At 41.8% G+C, this 21,425-nt stretch overlaps 1 protein-coding gene across 2 annotated transcripts in view; it reads right to left on the reverse strand.

The window, feature by feature from the left end:
* Positions 1-17,329, reverse strand: part of LOC139461078 (colorectal mutant cancer protein-like) — a 129,822-nt gene extending 112,493 nt beyond the window's left edge. For both annotated transcript variants that reach the window (XM_071242593.1, XM_071242591.1), the window contains exon 1: positions 17,077-17,329. In XM_071242593.1, the coding sequence (XP_071098694.1) occupies positions 17,077-17,228 (152 nt within the window). In that variant the 5' untranslated portion in view covers positions 17,229-17,329. The remainder of the gene's footprint in view (positions 1-17,076) is intronic.
* Between the last annotated feature and the right edge of the window lie 4,096 nt (positions 17,330-21,425).

Genomic DNA, 21,425 nt, shown 5'->3' on the forward strand with positions numbered 1-21,425 from the left:
AGTGAGTTGGGTTTAACACCCCTTTGAACAGTATTTCAGTTATAACACAGCATGTCAGCTTGATGTACGAGGACGCCCGAAATGACACAGGTCTCAGATGTTCAATATGCACTTTTTATCATTCAAAACAGGCTCCCACAGGAGATATTGCTTGGATGAGATCAAGCTATATCTACATTGTAGATATCACTGCCAATGAAATTACATCACAATGCTTTGCAGACCATTGTGATGTCATTGGTCACCATGAGACTACAAGCCTCGGAGTTTTCCCACTTTTATCAACTTGTGTTGATATATTTGACATCAAAAGACACTGGGGTGAGATTCTCTATTTATACTAATTTCAGTTTTTCTCTTTCAGTCAGTTTTGTCAACCAACTATTACAAAAAAAGGTCCAACAGTACTGAGCAACAGTTTAATATTGGGATAAAAGTGACAAATCTCTTATACCTATATGAAATATCTATTAAATCAAAGTCCATAAGTCAGTTTGTTGTTTAACGCCTCTCAACAATATTTGACAGCAGCCAGTAATAACCCAGTCGGACCAGACAATCAGATGATTTAAATTGTGAAAGATCATCGCTGTGAGGAAACCTAGTCACAGAGCTGACCCCCTCCCCACAATTCATTTGGTTGCCCCGTTTACAACCAGCACAGGTTGCATGGGACCTATTCTAACCCAAACTCCCCTTGTTGAAACCCATGAGCATCATATGGTGCCAGCATACCAAGAATACTAATCAGGATGAATTCAAACAAGAAAATTTGCACAGCAAGACGCGGTGCCTCAGAACACAGGCTCTCCAGTCTATATCTCCTGGAATGTCAGGAGGTACCGGCAATGTTACACTGAGAAGATGATAAATCAAGATCCCAGGTATGTGCTCTAAGCATCAGATAAACATACATCACAAAGTTCGACACTTACACTAATACAGAGATGCTTGCTGTACAAGGCGATTATGTTCGTCATGACTAACGGGATCCGGTGGTCAGGCTCACTGACTTGGTGGATGCATGTTATCGTATCCCACTTGGGTGGATCGATGCTCATGATGTCAATCACTGGATTGTCTGGTCCAGACTCGATTATTTACAGACTGCCGTCATATAGATGGAATATTGCTGAGTGGGGCGTTAAACAACAAACTAATTCAGAGTGCATCCACTGGGACACAGAAATTATTTTTGTGCATGCTGCTATTTCATAATTTGGAACCATGTTAAATGAATTTCATTTTAGTTACTTAAAAATATTCTACTTAGTTGAATGCTTCATTTATTTCTACCACTAGCACTTGTAGATTCTGATTCATTTGGGGAATTCCATATCTATTTTTAACAGCCTCGGAGCATGTGACGTATTACATCACTTGTGGCAGAGAAATGAATTCAATTTTTGACATTTCGCTGGACCCCCAATTTTTATCCTGAAAACTACAATTAAAGGCTTTGAGTCCACAGGACCCCCAAAATAATTAACCCAATAATAATACCCGAGGGAGGAACTTAACACAGAAAAGCTGAGGGAATTCCCAAAGATTCTCCTCACATCCACCGCATTCCCTCACACTCTCAGATTACCTCCCTTTACACCCTGAGGTAAGATTGGAGGCATGCAGTTATGACAAGGAATGTTCACAGGCAGACAGACATGGAACTGGCAGATTCCTGCAGGATGGTGCCATGACTCGTTACACACAATGAAGAGCGAAGAATCATCTTTAACGAGTGGGGCTTCCAGGGCAGTAGGGTCCTCACACAATACCCAACCCATGGTGGAGTCAAGCTTTCACAGGTTTCAGGGATCCTCACTCAATCTTCCTTGCAGTGAGTGAGTGAGTGAGTATGGTTTTACGCTGCTTTTAGCCACCATAAATGAGCTTCACACATTGTACCCATGTCGGGAATCGAACCAGGATCTTCAGCGTGATGAGCGAACGCTTTAACCACTAGGCTACCCGACCGCCAGCCAGAAACAAGTACCATCTTTAAACATCTTTTGGTGTGACGGGTCGGGGATCAAACCCCCAAACACTATCTATGCTCTATCCGCTAGACCACAAAGGCGGTCACTCCAGCAAGGAGGAGGGTCTGTGTCGAATGGTGACAGGGCAGATAGTGTCACGGTTTCAGATTGCCATAGGTCTAAATGAGACAAAGTGAAACCCCTTAATCTGGACCAGCATTCCCAGTGACAACATCCAGAATGACAACGGACAAGGTAGGACGAGGGCTCTATCTGCCCGAAAGGATCTGCATAATTCAACAATTAAGAAAAACTTTCAGAAACTGTTATGTGATTTGTGAGCCAATATTCCAGCAATATCGTGTCAGGGGACACCAGAAATGTGGAGAATCAAACCTGGACCTTCGGTGTGATGAGCAAACACCTAACCACTGGACCAGCACCCTGATTCAGTGGAACCAGAGACCATGGCATATACCGATATACCGATATATGGTCTCTGGTGGAACACAGTAAAGTCCCTTTGAATGTATTTAATCATTCCCAACAGGCATCGTCCAGATTGCAGGGTTTCCAGACTAACAAGGTTTCACTTTTCCCCTGAAAAAACAAAGGATCTTACATTTCCCAAAACGAGAGAGTCCCCTGTGTCCAATAAGGAAGAACAGTAGCACCGAAACTAATATTTTCTTATCGAGTTATTCCCAGTTCTAGACAATAGAGACAAAAGATGGGTGCAGATATGGAACCTGCTGGGTATAAAGTTACATGAAGTCAAACAACAAATTGGATTAACAGAGTTCTAGTTAACAAGGTTTCGCAGAATAACAGCGTTCAATGGAGTCTGAAGTATCACTATGAATCATCTCGAGACTACCAGTTTCAGTCAGATTGGCTACTTTACGATCCTCCAGAAACACCAGCACTGGTCAGCCAGTCAAGCCTGTCTGTGGTCCAGTACAACAAGGAGGCGTAATGGACCACTTCCGCAGGGAATCCCCACAGAGTTTCCAACAGCTGGCCTCCATTACTGGTGACACTGATGCAGAGATATGAGAGATCCCCGTCCCACCCCTCCCCTCCCCCTCCCCTCTGCTCCCTAACACAGTTGTCTCAGACCCTGGTCATCACAGTTGTAATTAGGTCTCCCCAGAAATTGAAACACTGAGTGTTATTTGAGGCCGCAGTCAGCAATATGCCAGCTACTTTACAGGGGTCAAGTAGTCATGTACAGGCCAGGACACCTGGTGGTCGATAGCATGAACAACAAATTATTGATGAATGATGACATCATCAGCCAGGTCACACAAGTTACCACCCATTTTCAGTGGGACAGGGAGACAATCATGGGGAACTGGGGAAATATTCTATCTTGAATCTAGACAGGGAGACAAGCATGGGGAACTGGGGAAATATTCTGTTTTGAATCTAGACAGGGAGACAAGCATGGGGAAATGGGGAAATATTCTGTTTTGAATCTAGACAGGGAGACAAGCATGGGGAACTGGGGAAATATTCTGTTTTGAATCTAGACAGGGAGACAAGCATGGGGAAATGGGAAAATATTCTGTTTTGAATCTAGACAGGGAGACAAGCATGGGGAACTGGGGAAATATTCTGTTTTGAATCTGGACAGGGAGACAAGCATGGGGAACTGGGGAAATATTCTGTCTTGAATCTAGACAGGGAGACAAGCATGGGGAACTGGGGAAATATTCTGTCTTGAATCTAGACAGGAAGACAATCATGGGGAACTGGGGAAATATTCTGTTTTGAATCTAGACAGGGAGACAAGCATGGGGAACTGGGGAAATATTCTGTCTTGAATCTAGACAGGGAGACAAGCATGGGGAACTGGGGAAATATTCTGTTTTGAATCTGGACAGGGAGACAAGCATGGGGAACTGGGGAAATATTCTGTCTTGAATCTAGACAGGGAGACAAGCATGGGGAACTGGGGAAATATTCTGTCTTGAATATAGACAGGAAGACAATCATGGGGAACTGGGGAAATATTCTGTTTTGAATCTAGACAGGGAGACAAGCATGGGGAACTGGGGAAATATTCTGTCTTGAATCTAGACAGGGAGACAAGCATGGGGAACTGGGGAAATATTCTGTTTTGAATCTAGACAGGGAGACAAGCATGGGGAACTGGGGAAATATTCTGTCTTGAATCTAGACAGGGAGACAAGCATGGGGAACTGGGGAAATATTCTGTTTTGAATCTAGACAGGGAGACAATCATGGGGAACTGGGGAAATATTCTGTTTTGAATCTAGACAGGGAGACAAGCATGGGGTACTGGGGAAATATTCTGTCTTGAATCTAGACAGGGAGACAAGCATGGGGAACTGGGGAAATATTCTGTCTTGAATCTAGACAGGGAGACAATCATGGGGAACTGGGGAAATATTCTGTTTTGAATCTAGACAGGGAGACAAGCATGGGGTACTGGGGAAATATTCTGTTTTGAACCTAGACAGGGAGACAAGCATGGGGAACTGGGGAAATATTCTGTCTTGAATCTAGACAGGGAAACAAGCATGGGGAACTGGGGAAATATTCTGTCTTGAATCTAGACAGGGAGACAAGCATGGGGTACTGGGGTAATATTCTGTCTTGAATCTAGACAGGGAGACAAGCATTGGGAACTGGGGAAATATTCTGTCTTGAATCTAGACAGGGAGACAAGCATGGGGAACTGGGGAAATATTCTGTCTTGAATCTAGACAGGGAGACAATCATGGGGAACTGGGGAAATATTCTGTTTTGAATCTAGACAGGGAGACAAGCATGGGGAACTGGGGAAATATTCTGTTTTGAATCTAGACAGGGAGACAAGCATGGAGAACTGGGGAAATATTCTGTTTCGAATCTAGACAGGGAGACAAGCATGGGGTACTGGGGAAATATTCTGTTTTGAATCTAGACAGGGAGACAAGTATGGGGAACTGGGGAAATATTCTGTTTTGAATCTAGACAGGGAGACAAGCATGGGGAACTGGGGAAATATTCTGTTTTGAATCTAGACAGGGAGACAAGCATTGCGTACTTCTTCAATACATTTTGACAGGGAAACAAGCATAAAAACATACACTCTAATAATATTGTCCAGATATATCTGAACAGCAACACTTTATTCAACCACCTTCTAAAAGACCAAGGATCATAATCAGAGCAAATGTGGGATGGGCACTCATGACTGTCAGATCCTGGCCAAGCTAAGGGGCACAACTCTGAAAGGCACCTCAAACCACCAAGGCACCTGTTCTCCAATCAGGAAGTGAGCAATACAACCAGATGTACATATACTCTACAGTACACAGCTCAAACAAGCAGGCCTTTCTAACTACACCAGTCTCCTATGAATACTATCCCCAGCTGAGGGCAGATATGCTGATTGAGAATGTCAGACAGTGCTGTGGAACGAATTACTGGGCAAATGCTGAAGATGTAAGAAATAATGTGTCATACCCTTCCCTGTCTGGCTAAAGTATGGCAACATGGTGAACACTGTTTTCACATGAGGTAGATCTTAGCTACAAGGGTAGAAGTCAGTGTTGGGCAATATGGTTACAACTTGGATTGTGTATTGGCAAAAAAAAATGTAATACAGGTATCTGTATTGTGATACGTATTGCGATACATTTTGCGATACGTAATGCGATACGTATTGCGATATATTGGGAGCTGATGTGTTTGACAGTGAATGACAGTGATTGTACATGCAGATCCTATTTTCTCCATACCAAAGTATCTATTACTCAGCATGGCCAGTCACCACCATTTTGTAGTCATGGATACAAGGGAGATAATAACGTAAGAAAAAAATCATTTCTGCGTTTCTGCCGTGTTGTCAATCATTTTGATTAAAAATCAAATGTGAATGAACATCTGTGTAGATTTTAGGTCAAAATAATAATAAAACTTGTTAAAAACCATTTATTGGGACACAGAAAAAATACTGCATTACGTTCGTTTGACAAGCGCATTGTAGTAAATCGGTAATACTGTACAGTCCTCGCTATTACTAATCAGATTACAATACAACAAGATGATACAATGACACGCAAACAACCAAATCAATAAGCCTGACCATAACGCCCATTTAGTTGCTTCTATGACCAGCATAGGTTGTTGGGGACCAGTTCTAACCCGAAATCCCCATGGGGGAGCTGATACAAACCAGAAAGCTTATGACCGAAAATCAGCGCCATTGATGGTACAGCACTTATTCAAAACCTGATTCTTCCAACCTTGTTGCAAATTCACCTATTTAACAAATGTTATATTTAGGAATATCACTTTCTCAGTCAAGTACTTATCGTACTTTTTAGGGTTGAGTTCCATCCAGGATTCGAACCCACACTCCCAAAGTGAGGCACCTAATTGCCAGCACATAAAATAAAAAAAAGTACAGGAATCTGTTCTTTACCGAGAAAGTGTTATCCCAAATATAATATTTGTTACATTTGGCCACTTTCTAGATGGCATTAAAGCAGATCTGTATCATCATAGGCTGTACAACATGAACAATGTCAGATTGTCAACATTGACATGACATGCCAGTGTTGGAAACGACAGGGTTTGGTTAGTGTGCTGGTGTTTAACTCTTAACATAATCCACTTAGTAGCAAAATTGAAGCATGGAGAACAGGTTCAGAATTTCAGCCCTCACTTTGCTACTTCTCAATGAGGACTTCCATCATTGGATTTCACGTGTCCTCAGCACAATTTAGTAGTCTTAGGCCTGCAGACTAGCATGAATTTCGAAGGCTGTGCTTAATTTCGAGGCTGCATCTGTATGATAGACATGACAGGCGATCCAACCAGAGGATTTGTTCACACTGTATCGCTGATGGTAACATTGAGCATGCCTGAGACTCAGGAAGACTGCCAGGCTTTCCTCTCTGCCAGACAAGGTTTACGGAGTGTGTATTTCTACATGCTGAGTGCACAGGGAAATCCCACTGAAGCCCAGGGCCCGTTTCTTCCTCCATTGTGGCGAGATAGAAAAATGTCTGCTAAAGACTTCATCACATCTCCAGCCCCACACAGCTGCCAGAGGTCCTCAAACTCAGACATACACCTCACTGTAACATGCAGTCTCGATATACAGCCTCGGTATACAGCCATACCGGGAGACACTGCTTACAAAGTAACACTGGTCACTTTGGGAATGAGTTTGTGAGTGAGTGTGAGTGAGTGAGTGTTTTAACACCGCTTTGAAGAGCACTTCAGTCATATCGTGACGTGTCAGCTTGGTGTGGTAGGAAAGACGTAAGTGATGCAGGTCCTAATTGCTCACCACTTTGGTGAAACACACAGGTAGAGTGCTGACAAAACTACAAACATAGGGGACCTCATCAACCCTTGTCGAACTAGGCTAGAATTATGGAGTTATAGTTTGGCTGGACAAACAATCTAGGCATAATCCAATCAAAATCATGTTATGAAATCAACATCTGGTTTGTAAACTGCTCGGCAGGTTTCGGATGATTGCCCAATTTGCAAAGCAAGTGTATCCCCAACTCGACGTCAACAGATATTTTCCAAGTCTTCATGTTTTAGTCTAGGTGCTGACATGATTTGATGCACTTCGCAAAGTAAGACCCATTTTATTACACTATATATCTTGATTATCAATCAGATTGTCTTCACTGGGCACCACCATTTTGTGTGAAGCAAGGTGATATGCAAAGTGGAATTTGAGCCCAGAAATTCCAGGGAAAGGTCATCCAAAAGCAGGACATTCTCTAGGGGAAGATCATCCAAAAGCAGGACATTCTGTAGGGGAAGGTCACCCAAAAGCAGGACATTCGGTAGGGGAAGGGTCACCCAAAAGCAGGACATTCTGTAGGGGAAGGTCACCCAAAAGCATGACATTCTGTAGGGGAAGGTCACCCAAAAGCATGACATTCGGTAGGGGAAGGTCACCCAAAAGCAGGACATTCTGTAGGGGAAGGTCACCCAAAAGCAGGACATTCTGTAGGGGAGGGGTCACCCAAAAGCATGACATTCGGTAGGGGAAGGTCACCCAAAAGCAGGACATTCTGTAGGGGAAGGTCACCCAAAAGCAGGACATTCTCTAGGGGAGGGTCACCCAAAAGCAGGACATTCTCTAGGGGAAGGTCGCCCAAAAGCAGGACATTCTGTAGGGGAGGGTCACCCAAAAGCAGGACATTCGGTGGGGGAGGATCATCCAAAAGCAGGACATTCGATATGGGAGGGTCATCCAAAAGCAGGACATTCTGTAGGGGAAGGGTCACCCAAAAGCAGGACATTTTGTAGGGGAAGGTCACCCAAAAGCAGGATATTCGGTAGGGGAAGGTCACCCAAAAGCAGGACATTCTGTAGGGGAAGGGTCGCCCAAAAGCATGACATTCTCTTGGGGAAGGTCACTCAAAAGCAGGCCATTCGGTAGGGGAGGGTCATCCAAAAGCAGGACATTCGGTATGGGAGGGTCATCCAAAAGCAGGACATTCGGTAGGGGAGGGTCATCCAAAAGCAGGACATTCGGTATGGGAGGGTCATCCAAAAGCAGGACATTCGGTAGGGGAGGGTCATCCAAAAGCAGGATATTCTCTAGGGGAAGGTCACCCAAAAGCAGGATATTCGGTAGGGGAAGGTCACCCAAAAGCAGGACATTCTGTAGGGGAGGGTCATCCAAAAGCAGGACATTCGGTATGGGAGGGTCATCCAAAAGCAGGACATTCTGTAGGGGAGGGTCATCCAAAAGCAGGATATTCGGTAAGGGATGGTCATCCAAAAGCAGGACATTCTCTAGGGGAAGGTCACCCAAAAGCAGGATATTCTGTAGGGGAAGGTCACCCAAAAGCAGGACATTCTGTAGGGGAAGGTCACCCAAAAGCATGACATTCTCTAGGGGAAGGTCACCCAAAAGCAGGACATTCTGTAGGGGAAGGTCACCCAAAAGCAGGACATTCTGTAGGGGAAAGGTCACCCAAAAGCATGACATTCTGTAGGGGAAGGGTCACCCAAAAGCATGACATTCTCTTGGGGAAGGTCACCCAAAAGCAGGATATTCGGTAGGGGAAGGTCACCCAAAAGCATGACATTCTGTAGGGGAGGGGTCAACCAAAAGCATGACATTCTGTAGGGGAGGGGTCACCCAAAAGCATGACATTCTGTAGGGGAGGGGTCACCCAAAAGCATGACATTTTGTAGAGGAAGGTCATAACATGATACACCTTGAGGTTGGTCATAATTTTTGTTTGTTTGTTGTTTAGAATAGATCTTCAGCAACCCATGCTTGCCATATAAGGCGACTATGCTTGTCGTAAGAGGTGACCAACAGGATCGGGTGGTCAGGCTTGCTGACTTGGTTGATGCATGCCATCTTATCCCAATTGCGGGGATCAATGCTCATGATGTCAATCACTGGATTGTCTGGTATAGACTTGATTATTTACAGACCGCGGTTATATTGCTGATTGAAGCATTAAACAACAAACAAACACAATGAACTGGGATTTGAACCCTGATCGAAGGTTTCTAGCATACCTGAGGGTTGCAAATAGTGGCGGTGGGGACAACTGGGAGACCCTAGGGAGTAGGTCATAATGTGATATAGATACTCAACATGTATAATTATGCCCACAAAACAATCTGCCATCATACTGTGGTGTTGAATAGCAATATTGAGGTTGATGATATACCGCATTCGTCACAGACTTGAGTGAGTGAGTGAGTGAGTGAGTGAGTGAGTGAGTGAGTGAGTGAGTGTGAGTTTGATTTTACGCCGCTTTTAGCAATATTCCAGCAATATCACAGCGGAAATGGGCTTCACACATTGTACCCATGTCGGGAATCGAACCAGGGTCTTCGGCGTGACAAGCGAATGCTTAAACCACTAGGCTACACGACCACCCCCACAGACTTGAAACAAAATGATGAACACAATGTGTCAGATAGTACATTTTAAGTTATCTTATGTACAGATACTAAGAATAAAATATCATCACTCATGTCGCCAAGCCAATATCACTATACACTTGTGAATCATTTCCGCTTTAGTCAGTAGACAGCTACTTAGGGAGATGTTGTTTCCGAGGATCAACATTCTACTTAGCTAGGGTATGATAATACACACAGCTACTTGAAGCTTTTGACTAATTATACCATGCACCCTCAATATACAGCTACTCAGAGAGAATTTGCTTCCTTGCATATTCGGCGTAATTAGCAGGGGTGTGATAATATACATTGCTTCTCAAAAGCTTTTGACTAAAATTGTATACCATGCACCTTCGTTATACAGCTACTCTGAGAGACATTGCTTTCTTAGATATTCTGCATAATCATCAAGAGTGTCAGATAGCTCAGATGAATAACACCATTTACTCTCAATTTACAGCAACTTAGGGAGACCTTGTTTCCTGAGGATCAACAGTCTACTTAGCAACGATGTGATAATACACACAGCTACTTAAAAGCTACAGACTAATTATACCATGCACCCTCAATATACAGCTACTCTGAGAAACATTGCTTCCTTGCATATTCTGTGTTATTTGCAAGGATGTGATAATATACATAGCTACTTTGAAGAGACAGACCAAATAGACCAAACAAACCAGTGATTGATATTATGAACATCGTCCCATGCTGTTGGGTATAACATATTGCAAACAACCAAATCACTGAACCTGACCACCTGCTTCAATCAGTAGCATAGGTTGCTGGAGACCTAATCCAATTCCCATGGGAGAGAATCGAGTCTCGACTGCCAGACCAGTGGTCGATTGCATGAACAACAGTCTAACATGTATGATCATGGTGTGATACTGTGGACCTATTCTACCCTGGTACCTCCAACGGATGCAATACTTTAGAAATAATAGTTCCATGGCCGTCTGGGACATGCGGGGAGGGGGAGGGGATGTATGTCAGCACCATAACCGTGCTCGTAGGTTTCACTGAAGTGGTAAACGTCTACATGTATCACTTCAGGCTTTCCTCCCATATTAATCCGACATGCCGTGATACAACTGGATTACTGCTACAAAAGGACGTAAAACAAAACTCACTTCATGCCAGTTTCATCCCTTATTGTATATTTAAGGTCGACAGATTTTTTCTATAAAATTACCATAAATCATGAATTTATACGTCAACAAATTCAGGTAAGTGCAACCCCTGGACTAACCGTATCCTGAAATTAAAGTGCGTAGGCCTACCTTTGACCTGTAACAATTCACCAGCAATCAGCACCAAGACAGTAGAAATGGAATGGATTGATGGCAGTTCGATAGAATAAAACTGTTCACTTTTTTCACACACTAAACTTCCTCCCTTTGTAGTGGGATCTTAACTTCCAGTAGCTTGTGTTGGTCTATGAAATATCAATGTGTGCAGCTCAATATGTTTGATCTTATTAAAGAAGTTGTATGGGTCTGTAAATTTTAGTGGAGACAATTCAGATGCTAAATCTGATTAAAGTACACAATGTTTTCTAGTCTCCTTGACATTTTACAAGTAACTATGCAATTTCTTCATCAATTCCTATCACAAAAGGAAACAGTTTATCTTCTTAGAACTTTTCCTTATCCAAAGAAAAAGAGTGGCTTATAAACTAAATTTGTCTAATTTCTTTCGTTCCATGAGGACTTTTTGATTTCAGTCAGATGACATAACCTAGCCGACCAGTCCTTGTTTTATCGCCTTAAAAATTATTGCCAAGCAAAAGGCAGTGAAACAAGTGCGATCTTTTAATGCCTTCTGGTTTGATGTGGCAGACACTCTGTCCACTAGACTACGATGTGGTCTCCGGGCAGATGCTCTATCAACAAGACCACGAAGACAGTCTCCGGGCAAATGCGCTATCCATTAGACGATGGAGGCGGTGACTTATTACATTGTCCAGTAATGTTCACAAGATAAAGGAGCTGAACTTGGGATTAGAGATTAATCATATCTTCACCAATCCGCAAAAAGGATCTACTACAGAATTGCCTTTGTTTTTTGTGTAACGCCGCACTGTTCCAGCTATATAACAGTGAACTGTAAATAATCCAGTCAGAACCAGACAATCCAGTGATTGACATCAGGAGCATCAATCCTCGCAACTGGGATACGATGACATCCATCAACCAATTCAGCAAGTCTGACCACCCAATCCTGCTAGTCACCTCTTACAACAAGCATAGTTGCCTATCTCAACAACAAACAAACAAAAATAATGTCATGCATTTTACTTGTTTCATATCAGAGGACATACATTAATTTCAAACCCTGTGAAGCCTCTCTAGGAAGAAGGCAGAGCGAGAGGTAAAAACATAGCATCAAACAAAACAAGAAAGTGATGAAAACATGATTATTTACTCTGACACTACGTGGATGACAACATGAATATTTACCAATGGGAAAATGATATTTATACTAGGGCTGGGATGAGTCCAATTTTACTACCCGGGTACCCACACCCCTATTACCCGACCCTACCCGGGTACCCACTGTTGGTGTCAAGAGATAGGTACAAAATGTGCCATTGGGAATAGTTTGACAGAAGCCCTGACAGAATGTATTTAGATACAAGAAAAAACGATGTGGTCATGCATACACCGAAGTTGACTGACGTTTTAGCTTTGTTCAAACATATATATGGCAGAAGGAACGTGTTCATAGTCATGAAGAAATGCTAACATTTGAGACTTAAAATTGTCATGTAACCATGTAGTTATATTGTGAGTTTTTGTCATGAAACAATATATCATGTGACTAACCACGGGTCCGGGTAGTCCTGTGGGTACCCTGGTCCTACTAAGTACCCACCCGACCTGAGTACATGAGTTACCTGTCCCAGTCCTAATTTATACCATGAAATGTCAACCCGACTGGTTTGTCAAACTATGGGCAACCCCGCCATCTGTGCATTACCAGTCAGTCGAACACTGTTCCAGCAACACACATGGGTTATTGTAAGTGGTAGACATACTGTCAGCGTGTCAAAAATAGGGGTATATCACACATGCCAGGGACACACGATGCATTTAGAAAGTGGTTAAATGTGACAAATGTTATATTTGGGATAACACTTTCTCATTAAAGTACAGATTCTAGTACTCTTTGGGGTTGAGTCCCATCTGGGATTCAAACCCACACTGCCAGAGTGAGGCACCTAATCGCCAACACACAAAGTCAGCGATCTAACCCACTCAGCAACCGATGCTTCCACAGAAATGAAAGTCTGACAACCGGTAGTCTCGATCATGTACTTTGTGTACCCCTCTGACAAGTGTAAACTGGCATGGCTCCCATTCGTTATCAAGACCAGCTCAGAGGCCGATATTCGGCCCCAATTCTAAAGCAAAATGTTAGTAACAATTCCCAAATTGAAATAAAAAATTGGCCAAGTCATGTTATTATGATGACTAATGTTATTGCCTTGAAGAGGTGACTTGTATTTCATTGATCACAGGTTGGTTGTTTGGTTTGTTGTTTAACACCGCACTCAGCAATATTCCAGCTATATTATATTTTTGCATTAAATGAAATAATAAAATAACCCTGAATTTAATCAAATCCCTTTTTTGAACAAAATTAAGTTTTTTGCAAAATGTGTCGGCAAAATGGCATTTAGTTGGGAATCCTAGATAAATACCTGCGCTTACATGGGACAATATTGGTCTAGATGTTGTCTTGAGGAAATTAGATTCTTGAAGTGATTTTGTTTGGGGAGAAATTAATTATTTATAACAGCATAGCAATAATACCACTGTAATCATAGAAAAGTTCCGACACATAATCAATAGATATTTGTTTTCCTACACTTAGCATGTTTGGCAGACAAGGCACCATGTGTTGTTGTGGTATGGTGAAAATAACACTTTCTAAATATTTATATTAATCATGTTCAATATCTAATAGTTATTACATGACAAAAACACTCTTAAACAGAGACAGTCTGGTTGGGAGTATTTGTGTGTAAATTAGACTTGCGAAAGAAACGTAGATTTGCTTGGGTATTCCATGTATTCCAAGAATTTTGTTTTAGGAGCAGTACAAGAGGCTATTTAGGGAATATCTGGTTAAAAGAATTTCAACAAGTTCTTTCGTCAAAAGCTTGAAATATATAAGTTTGGTTCATAGATTGAAAGTATTGAAAATGGTAGTCATTGGTTTTCAAGGGAAAAAAATATATTAAAAAATGTAATTCAGAAATATTTAGTTTTATTTTAAGGCAAAATAAAGAATAAAACATGATAAAAGAGGTTGTTAATATTGTCAATAATACCTTACCACAAAATAACCATTTCCAAAGCACTTTCAATCGCTTAAACTGAACTGTAAGAGATGGGGTGAGGTGAAATAGCACATACATAGCAACATGCAATTCAGACATGTCGGTTCTATAGTGCTAGCCCACTGAGATACCATGCCACAGTTTAACACGAATACTCCACTCAGACACAGTATACTGACTCCGAGCTGATCAGTTCTTCGTTTTAGCTCCTTAATGACGAGCGCCGGACAGGGTAACAACAAGCACCATCTTTGAACATCTTTTGGATGACACAGTCCGCCCATGAGCGGACACTCTTTTGACTTGACCACAGAGGTGGTCCATAACTTTAAGAACAGTACGAAACATGCTTACTGGAAAGAGTGAGTGAGTATGGTTTTACTCGGTCTTAAGCAATATTCAAGCAGTATAACTTGTGGCTCGGGGGGGCACCAGAAATGGGCCTCGCACGTTTTACCCATGTGGAGAATCAAACCCAGACCTTTGGCGTGATGAGCGAACACTTTAACCACAAGGCTACCTAACCAACCCTCAATGGGAAGAATTACGACAGAAATGGTAAATGTCATCCTCAATATTTGCTCATCATAATCATAATGATTAGTCATTTCAGGAAATGTCAATTGTTTAATTTATGAGGAACAATTAGCAGCAAATTGGTCACTTATCACTGGTCAATGACAGATAATGACATCACGAGAACATTCAAAATATACACAAACAAACACTCATTAAATCGGATCATTACTCACAAACTCTCTGCGTGAAGATCCAAGGGCAACTCCGAAGTTAACAACAGGCAAAACTTGTAATCAGCCAATCAGTGTTAAGGCTAAATTCTCACTACAAATGAGTGAAGCATTCAGACAAGCATATTGGATTTCTGTATCTTGAAAACAAAGCTAATCAGCATGTTCCGAATGTAAATGAAAAAGGCTGCATCATCGTTTAATTGTGAATATCAAATCTACTCAATGTTTCTGAGTGCCATGGCATCTGTATCAAAAAGTGGTTTTTGAAGGTATATTAGTATTTTATTTGTTTTGGGTATTTTAATCAAAATGTCCATATCAAGGTGGTGAAGAAATGAATCTGAAACGTTTCAAAAGCTGACATCTGATTAGCTCTAGAACCCATGCAACAGTTTGCTAACTTACATCCAGGTGTCAAACCTTCATGCAGGTGAGGTGAGGTGAAATGGGGTTTAAAGTCGCGTCCAAAGTTTTGCACTTATATAGCGACGTGCATGTACGTGTGTGTGTTTGTGTGGCTGCTTGTACTAGTCCGGACTGATGCCGATTTATAGTGCTAGCTCACTGAGATACCATGCTACAGTTTAACATGAATACCCCACTCAGACACAGTATACTGACTCCGAGCAGACCAGTCCTTGTTTTAGCCCCTTAATGCCGAGCGCCAGACAGGGTAACAACAAGTACCATCTTTTAATGTCTTTTGGTATGACGCGGTCGGGGATCGAACCCTGGACCTTCCCCTCCCGGCGGACGCTCTACCACTAGACCACGGAGGCTGTCCCCTTCATGCAGCGAGGTATCAAACAGGAGTCAAACATTTCAGATTGCTAAACAGTATCTCTGTGTACAAGGTCCGACCATGGCACTTGCTTTGTGTCACAAACATGTTTTCAAAACCTTCTTACTTTTCTGTATAAAGAAAACAGATACCCATATATCCAAGATGTACTCTCACCCTTTTAATTACGTCCTTTTCTCAAGAGACATGCAGAATACATTTGAGATTGAACCATAGATCACTTCAATCAGTTACACCATGTGTCAACTGTCAGGGGTGTATTGTGTACAAAATGCAGGACATTGTGTACTGTATTCATAACATGACACTTTGGGGGTAGAATTGCAGTGCCCTTGTAATACTGCATATGCGTACAAAACGACTCAACATGGCACAAAACGACCAACCATGGCACAAAACAACTAAAATATTTATGATCGTTGAGTTCTTTTTTCACAAAGTACTTCATGCATTTTAATATTAATATACAGCTAAAATATTTTCACAAAACATATGCATGTCATAGACTTCTTTACCCCTGAACATCAAGCGTTCCCCGACACTGGATACTTTTAAATCCTGCCTAAAGACATATTGATTCACAACTGCCTATTCATAAACTTTTCTTCTCAATGTATAGTCCTACTCATCTTAGTCATGAATATTTTATTTCTCAGTTTCATAGCACTGTGGAGGCAGTTGGGTAGTGTAGTGGTTAAAGCGTTCAATTGTCACGCCAAAGACACGGTTTGATTCCTGAAATGTGTACAATGTAGGAAGCCCATTTCTGGTGTCTCCCACCGTGATATTGCTGGAATATTGCTAAAAGCGGTGTAAAACCAAACTAACACACTCACTCATAGCACTGTGTGCATGTACAAGTGTATGGAAACTGGTGCAGTATAAATACCCATTATTATTATTTTTATGATTATTATTATTATTAATAATAATAATCTTTCTGAACTAAGGTATACTGTGTGATCAATGCATTTAGTTGATAATGGATAGAAAAGTTCATCAGAGACAATATCTGGATGATCACGTTTGAGATATAAGTCACGCCCCCCACCCCATCCACGTGCAAAAGCAAATGCCATTTTTTCAATTCATACCTTTCTTTTTAAATCTCCCCAAAACCATATCTCTGACAAACATGCATCACTGTAAAAAGAGCACCTGTCAAATGTTGCACGCGTATTACACCCCATTATGCACGTGCATATCACAGGCAACGAGGCACGTTGATTGCTAATTTTGCAATTTACAAGATTTCACGGAAATCCCCCAAAATCTCACCCGTCAATGAATCCATCTCCGTCTGCATCGCATGTTTGAAATAAGCGTCGAAGTCGTTCCTCCTCGCTGGTGTTGCTGGAGTCGCTGTCGCTGCAACTGCCTACTTTGGGGGATTTTTTAGTATCCGCATCTCCCTTCGAATTGGCAGCCATATTAAAATCCTTTTCATTGTTTTATAAAATCCAACTTTGCATCACCCACACAAGGTCCCATTCTGTGAAACCAAAAAGTTCCTATACTCGTTTTGTTGGGCTAATGCTACTACCCGCACGACTGTTTATGTTGAGTGGAGAAAGCCCTCTGCTGGAGCGCCGATGACAGATCGACTGAGAGATGTTGTTTTCCTGCGTGATGGTGCAGACGCTCGAGGGAGCGTTCTCGGAAAAGGCATGGGAAAAGGTCATGTCTGTTTAGAACGCATTCCGTTTGTACAGACACTGTAGCAATTTATAAGAGGAAAAACATTATTTCAAACAATTATTTTCCTTTGTGTTTAACAAAGTAGTTCCTCTGATACATAGACATGTTGAAAGAGTGACGTTTGTGATATTTTAAATGTTTAAAAAACATGCATACGTTTTTACCTAAGAGACTTTAATGTACGATCTTAAACTTTTGATGCGAAAAATCGTTTGAAATATTTTATTTATTAAAAAAACCCAAAAAAACACATCAAATAGCAGGCTTTCCTCGATTTCGATTGTCAATTGTTGAGTCAGGACCCCTTTTGTTCGGAAACTCTACCTTCCGGGCGATAAAGAAATGTTTTTGTTCGTTTGTTGTTTAACGCCGCACTCAGCAATATTCCAGCTATATGACAGCGGTCTGTAAATAATCGAGTCGGGACCAGACTATCCAGTGACTGACATCATGAGCATCGACCTACGCAATTGGGATACGATGCTCTCCATCTGTTGTGTATAAACCACGTGATATTCCACATATATTGTTTAACGCCCCCTTGCATAGAAAAAATGCGTGTTTTTTAACAGTAACAAACTATAACCTGTCGGCAATAGCGTATCACCGCTCAATTCAGTTTGATCGGTTCTGCAGTTTGTTTATGGTTTTGGGAATTTTTAAAGCCGCAAGAAATATTCCAAATATATGACGGTGGTCTGTAAATGATCAAATGTGGGCCAGGCATTCCAGTGATTGGCATCATGATCATCAATCCACGCAATCGGGATACGATGACATGCATCAACGCATCGAAGTCAGCGAGTATGACCACCCGATCTCGTTAGTCGGCTCTTATAAGCATCGGTTACGAACTACATTCATTCCTGGGCCCACTTGCACAAAGCGATCTTAGCGCTAAGATCATCGTAACTCCCATACTTTAGCATAGGCTTACAATAGTCTTAGTGCTAAGATCGTTTTGTGCAAGTGGGCCCAGGAATCACCACGGGTTGTGAACATGAGGAGATTCTCAACCGGAATCCCCACACGGTTCTCAAATAAGAATGACAACCCCTGGTGGAATAAACCCGAAAATTTGCTTTGGCACAAGTTGCTTTTATTGGATATAAATAAATCGTTTGTGATTTCATGGCATTTCATTGGATAACCCTATATAATTAGGCCACGCCCACTATTGGACTACTGTTTCCTGATTGGCTGGTAATAGGGTGGGTTGGGCCTGAGTTGCATTTATATACCGAACGGATTTATCATTGTCGACGTTTCTTCTGTGTTAATGATTAAATAAGCATTTTACGAAGATATTATTGTTGACCAATTTATTTGTAAGAATCGTCTTCTATTTAGTTTTGTGTTTGTGGAGGTCTAAACGGAAAAACGTGTGTGCTACGAGGACTTAAGCATGCCATGTTCTTTCACATTTGTTTTTACGTTTATATATACCTAGATATTAATAAAGTACCCACTAACAAAATAAAGAACAGTGATATACAAAATTATAAAAATTCAAGTTTAATACTCATTTAGAATGGCTGTCGATTTCGAGTATTGTCATGACAATAACTGACAGTGTCGCCCAAACAAAAAGACACGCGAACGTGAAGCATGGTACCGTCGAGTTTCAGGAAAAGGCTTTGATATTGATGCATGTGAAGGTAGCTAAAGTGGCAATTAGTTAGTCAGCACCTGTTACCTAGAGGTTGTCAGGGGCACCCCGTTGGCAAAGTATTGGCATGCATGTATGTCATACAGAGCCTGGCTATCACCATACTGTCATCAGCAGATTCGTAAGGAAACACCGACAGACACGTGAAGTAAAGGACCGTCCCCGACGAGAGCCACTCCGAAAGACAACTGTACGGGGCAGGGCCCCGTTCCTCAAAGCGATCTTAGCACTAAGGTGATCGTAAGTCCCATACATTAACATAGGCTTACGATCATCGTAGCGCTAAGATCGCTTTGAGGAACGGGACTCTGGGCTCTAGCACGTCTTGTGAGGCGACAACCCTTTGCTACGAGTAAAGCTCTGAAAGAAAATGGCTTCCCAAGAGGCATCTGTCCACCAGAACTCTCCGAAATCGGCTAAAATCATTCGAGTCGAAGTCACGAAGGGTCATCAGACGTCCATTGTTAACTGCTCATCATCAGAGATTTCGATTGGCTTGGTGTATGGCTCGACGTCATCGGAATCTGATGACGTGGCGCCGGATCCATTGGTCACAGATGGGCGAATGCGGGTTTGTAGGCACAGAATACCCCTAGGAACATTGTACTTACAGTCCCGTGTGGTGGAGGCTCCGTCATGGTGTCCGGATATATCTCATGACTGTGAACTGGACATGGTACCAGTACGAGGCAATCTCCATGGTGATTGTACATCCGGGGCATCCTCAATCCTGTTGTTGTGCAACATTTTAAAAATCATGAACCTGCCACCCGATCTGCGTTTATGGACGACAACGCTAGAGCCCATCGTTCTCGTGCTGTGACTTCATTTCTTTATTTCTGCAGGGACACGCTGTTGACACTTTGCTTTGACCCACTGCGAGTCCAGTATGAATCCATGGGAACATGGTTAGGACATCCAGGGCCCTGTTCCACAAAGCGATCTTAGTGCTACGTTGATCGTAAGCCTATGGTAAAGTATGGGAGTTACGACCAACTTAGCACTAAGGTCGCTTTGTGGAACAGGGCCCTGGACGTCGGCTGCAGGCAGTGGATCCACCAGTACAGAAAGTGGCAGCTTAGAGGCTGCATTGCATGGGGAGTGGCAGCAGCTACCTCTAGTCTGTCTTACAGACCCTGATACAAATATATATCAAATACAGCCCATGCAAGTCTATAATGTTTGTCAAGTCTAGATTACTGCAGTATCTGAAAATGAAGAGAGTCACTGGGCTCCCTTTTATTATATTTTCATTAAGATAACTGAACAACTGTTTTTTCTGTACGATATGTTCATTTCAGAGACTAGATGTTAGTCTACAGGTACCTCTTGAACGTATCAGAAACCCCCACTGGAGGAACGAGGGGAAGGGTAGAATCTGTTATCGAGGCACAGGGCGGTTACACCAATTTTCAGGATTGTGATAATCTTTGTAAGATAACAATGAAGGGTGTTGGATTGTGATGGCCGTTCATACCTGATCATGGAACTTCCCTAATCCATAGTTTTCGTGGTCATTAATTTTGCTCAATTACAGTACTATTGCAACTGTGTTATTAATGCAATTAAAATATTAAACATTTGCATCGTTCTCTGTGTTTTCATTAGTCAAGAGTCTCATCTTACACAAATCATTTAATTCGCCACCATGACTCAGGCTTGACGCGAATGATACCTTGTTGTTAGACAGATATGGTCGCAAAACCAGGGGGTGTTTAATTAAGTTTAAAGTGTGTACACCCATAAAAAATGAAGTCAATTCTTAAATGGAATGAATAGGTGATAACTGCATATACTGGTCATATGTTCATACTGTATCCAAGTCATGATTTTTTAACATTGTGTCCCTGTGTGTGTTGGCCTCACGATGTTTTCTTTATACCAAATTAAATCATATTTTAATATTTTTTTTAAATGTTTTACCATATATTTTGTTATAGCTCCAGCACTTTACATGGAAATGTGTGGTCATTACATGTTGTCTATTACATAAAATTTATCTGGAGTTTAAAAACATAAATATTGAATGAAACAAACAAAAGAAAAAAATCTGATTTAAATTTTAATTTCCGATTTTTCAATTTTCATATTTTATTTTCATTTTTAAATGTGAATGGAAATCAAAGGGATCAGGGGATCTATCAAGAATAAATGAAAAATAATTCGGAAAAATCTCGCGTCGTTTCAAGACCGAACGTTTGCTCACAAACAGTCGTGCGGCAAGTAGTGTTTACACTTTTGTTATGGTCCAGACGGGGGA

The sequence above is a fragment of the Haliotis cracherodii genome, unplaced genomic scaffold, assembly GCF_022045235.1.
Source record: "Haliotis cracherodii isolate W230 unplaced genomic scaffold, xgHalCrac1.p SCAF_14, whole genome shotgun sequence".
NCBI lineage: Eukaryota > Metazoa > Mollusca > Gastropoda > Lepetellida > Haliotidae > Haliotis > Haliotis cracherodii.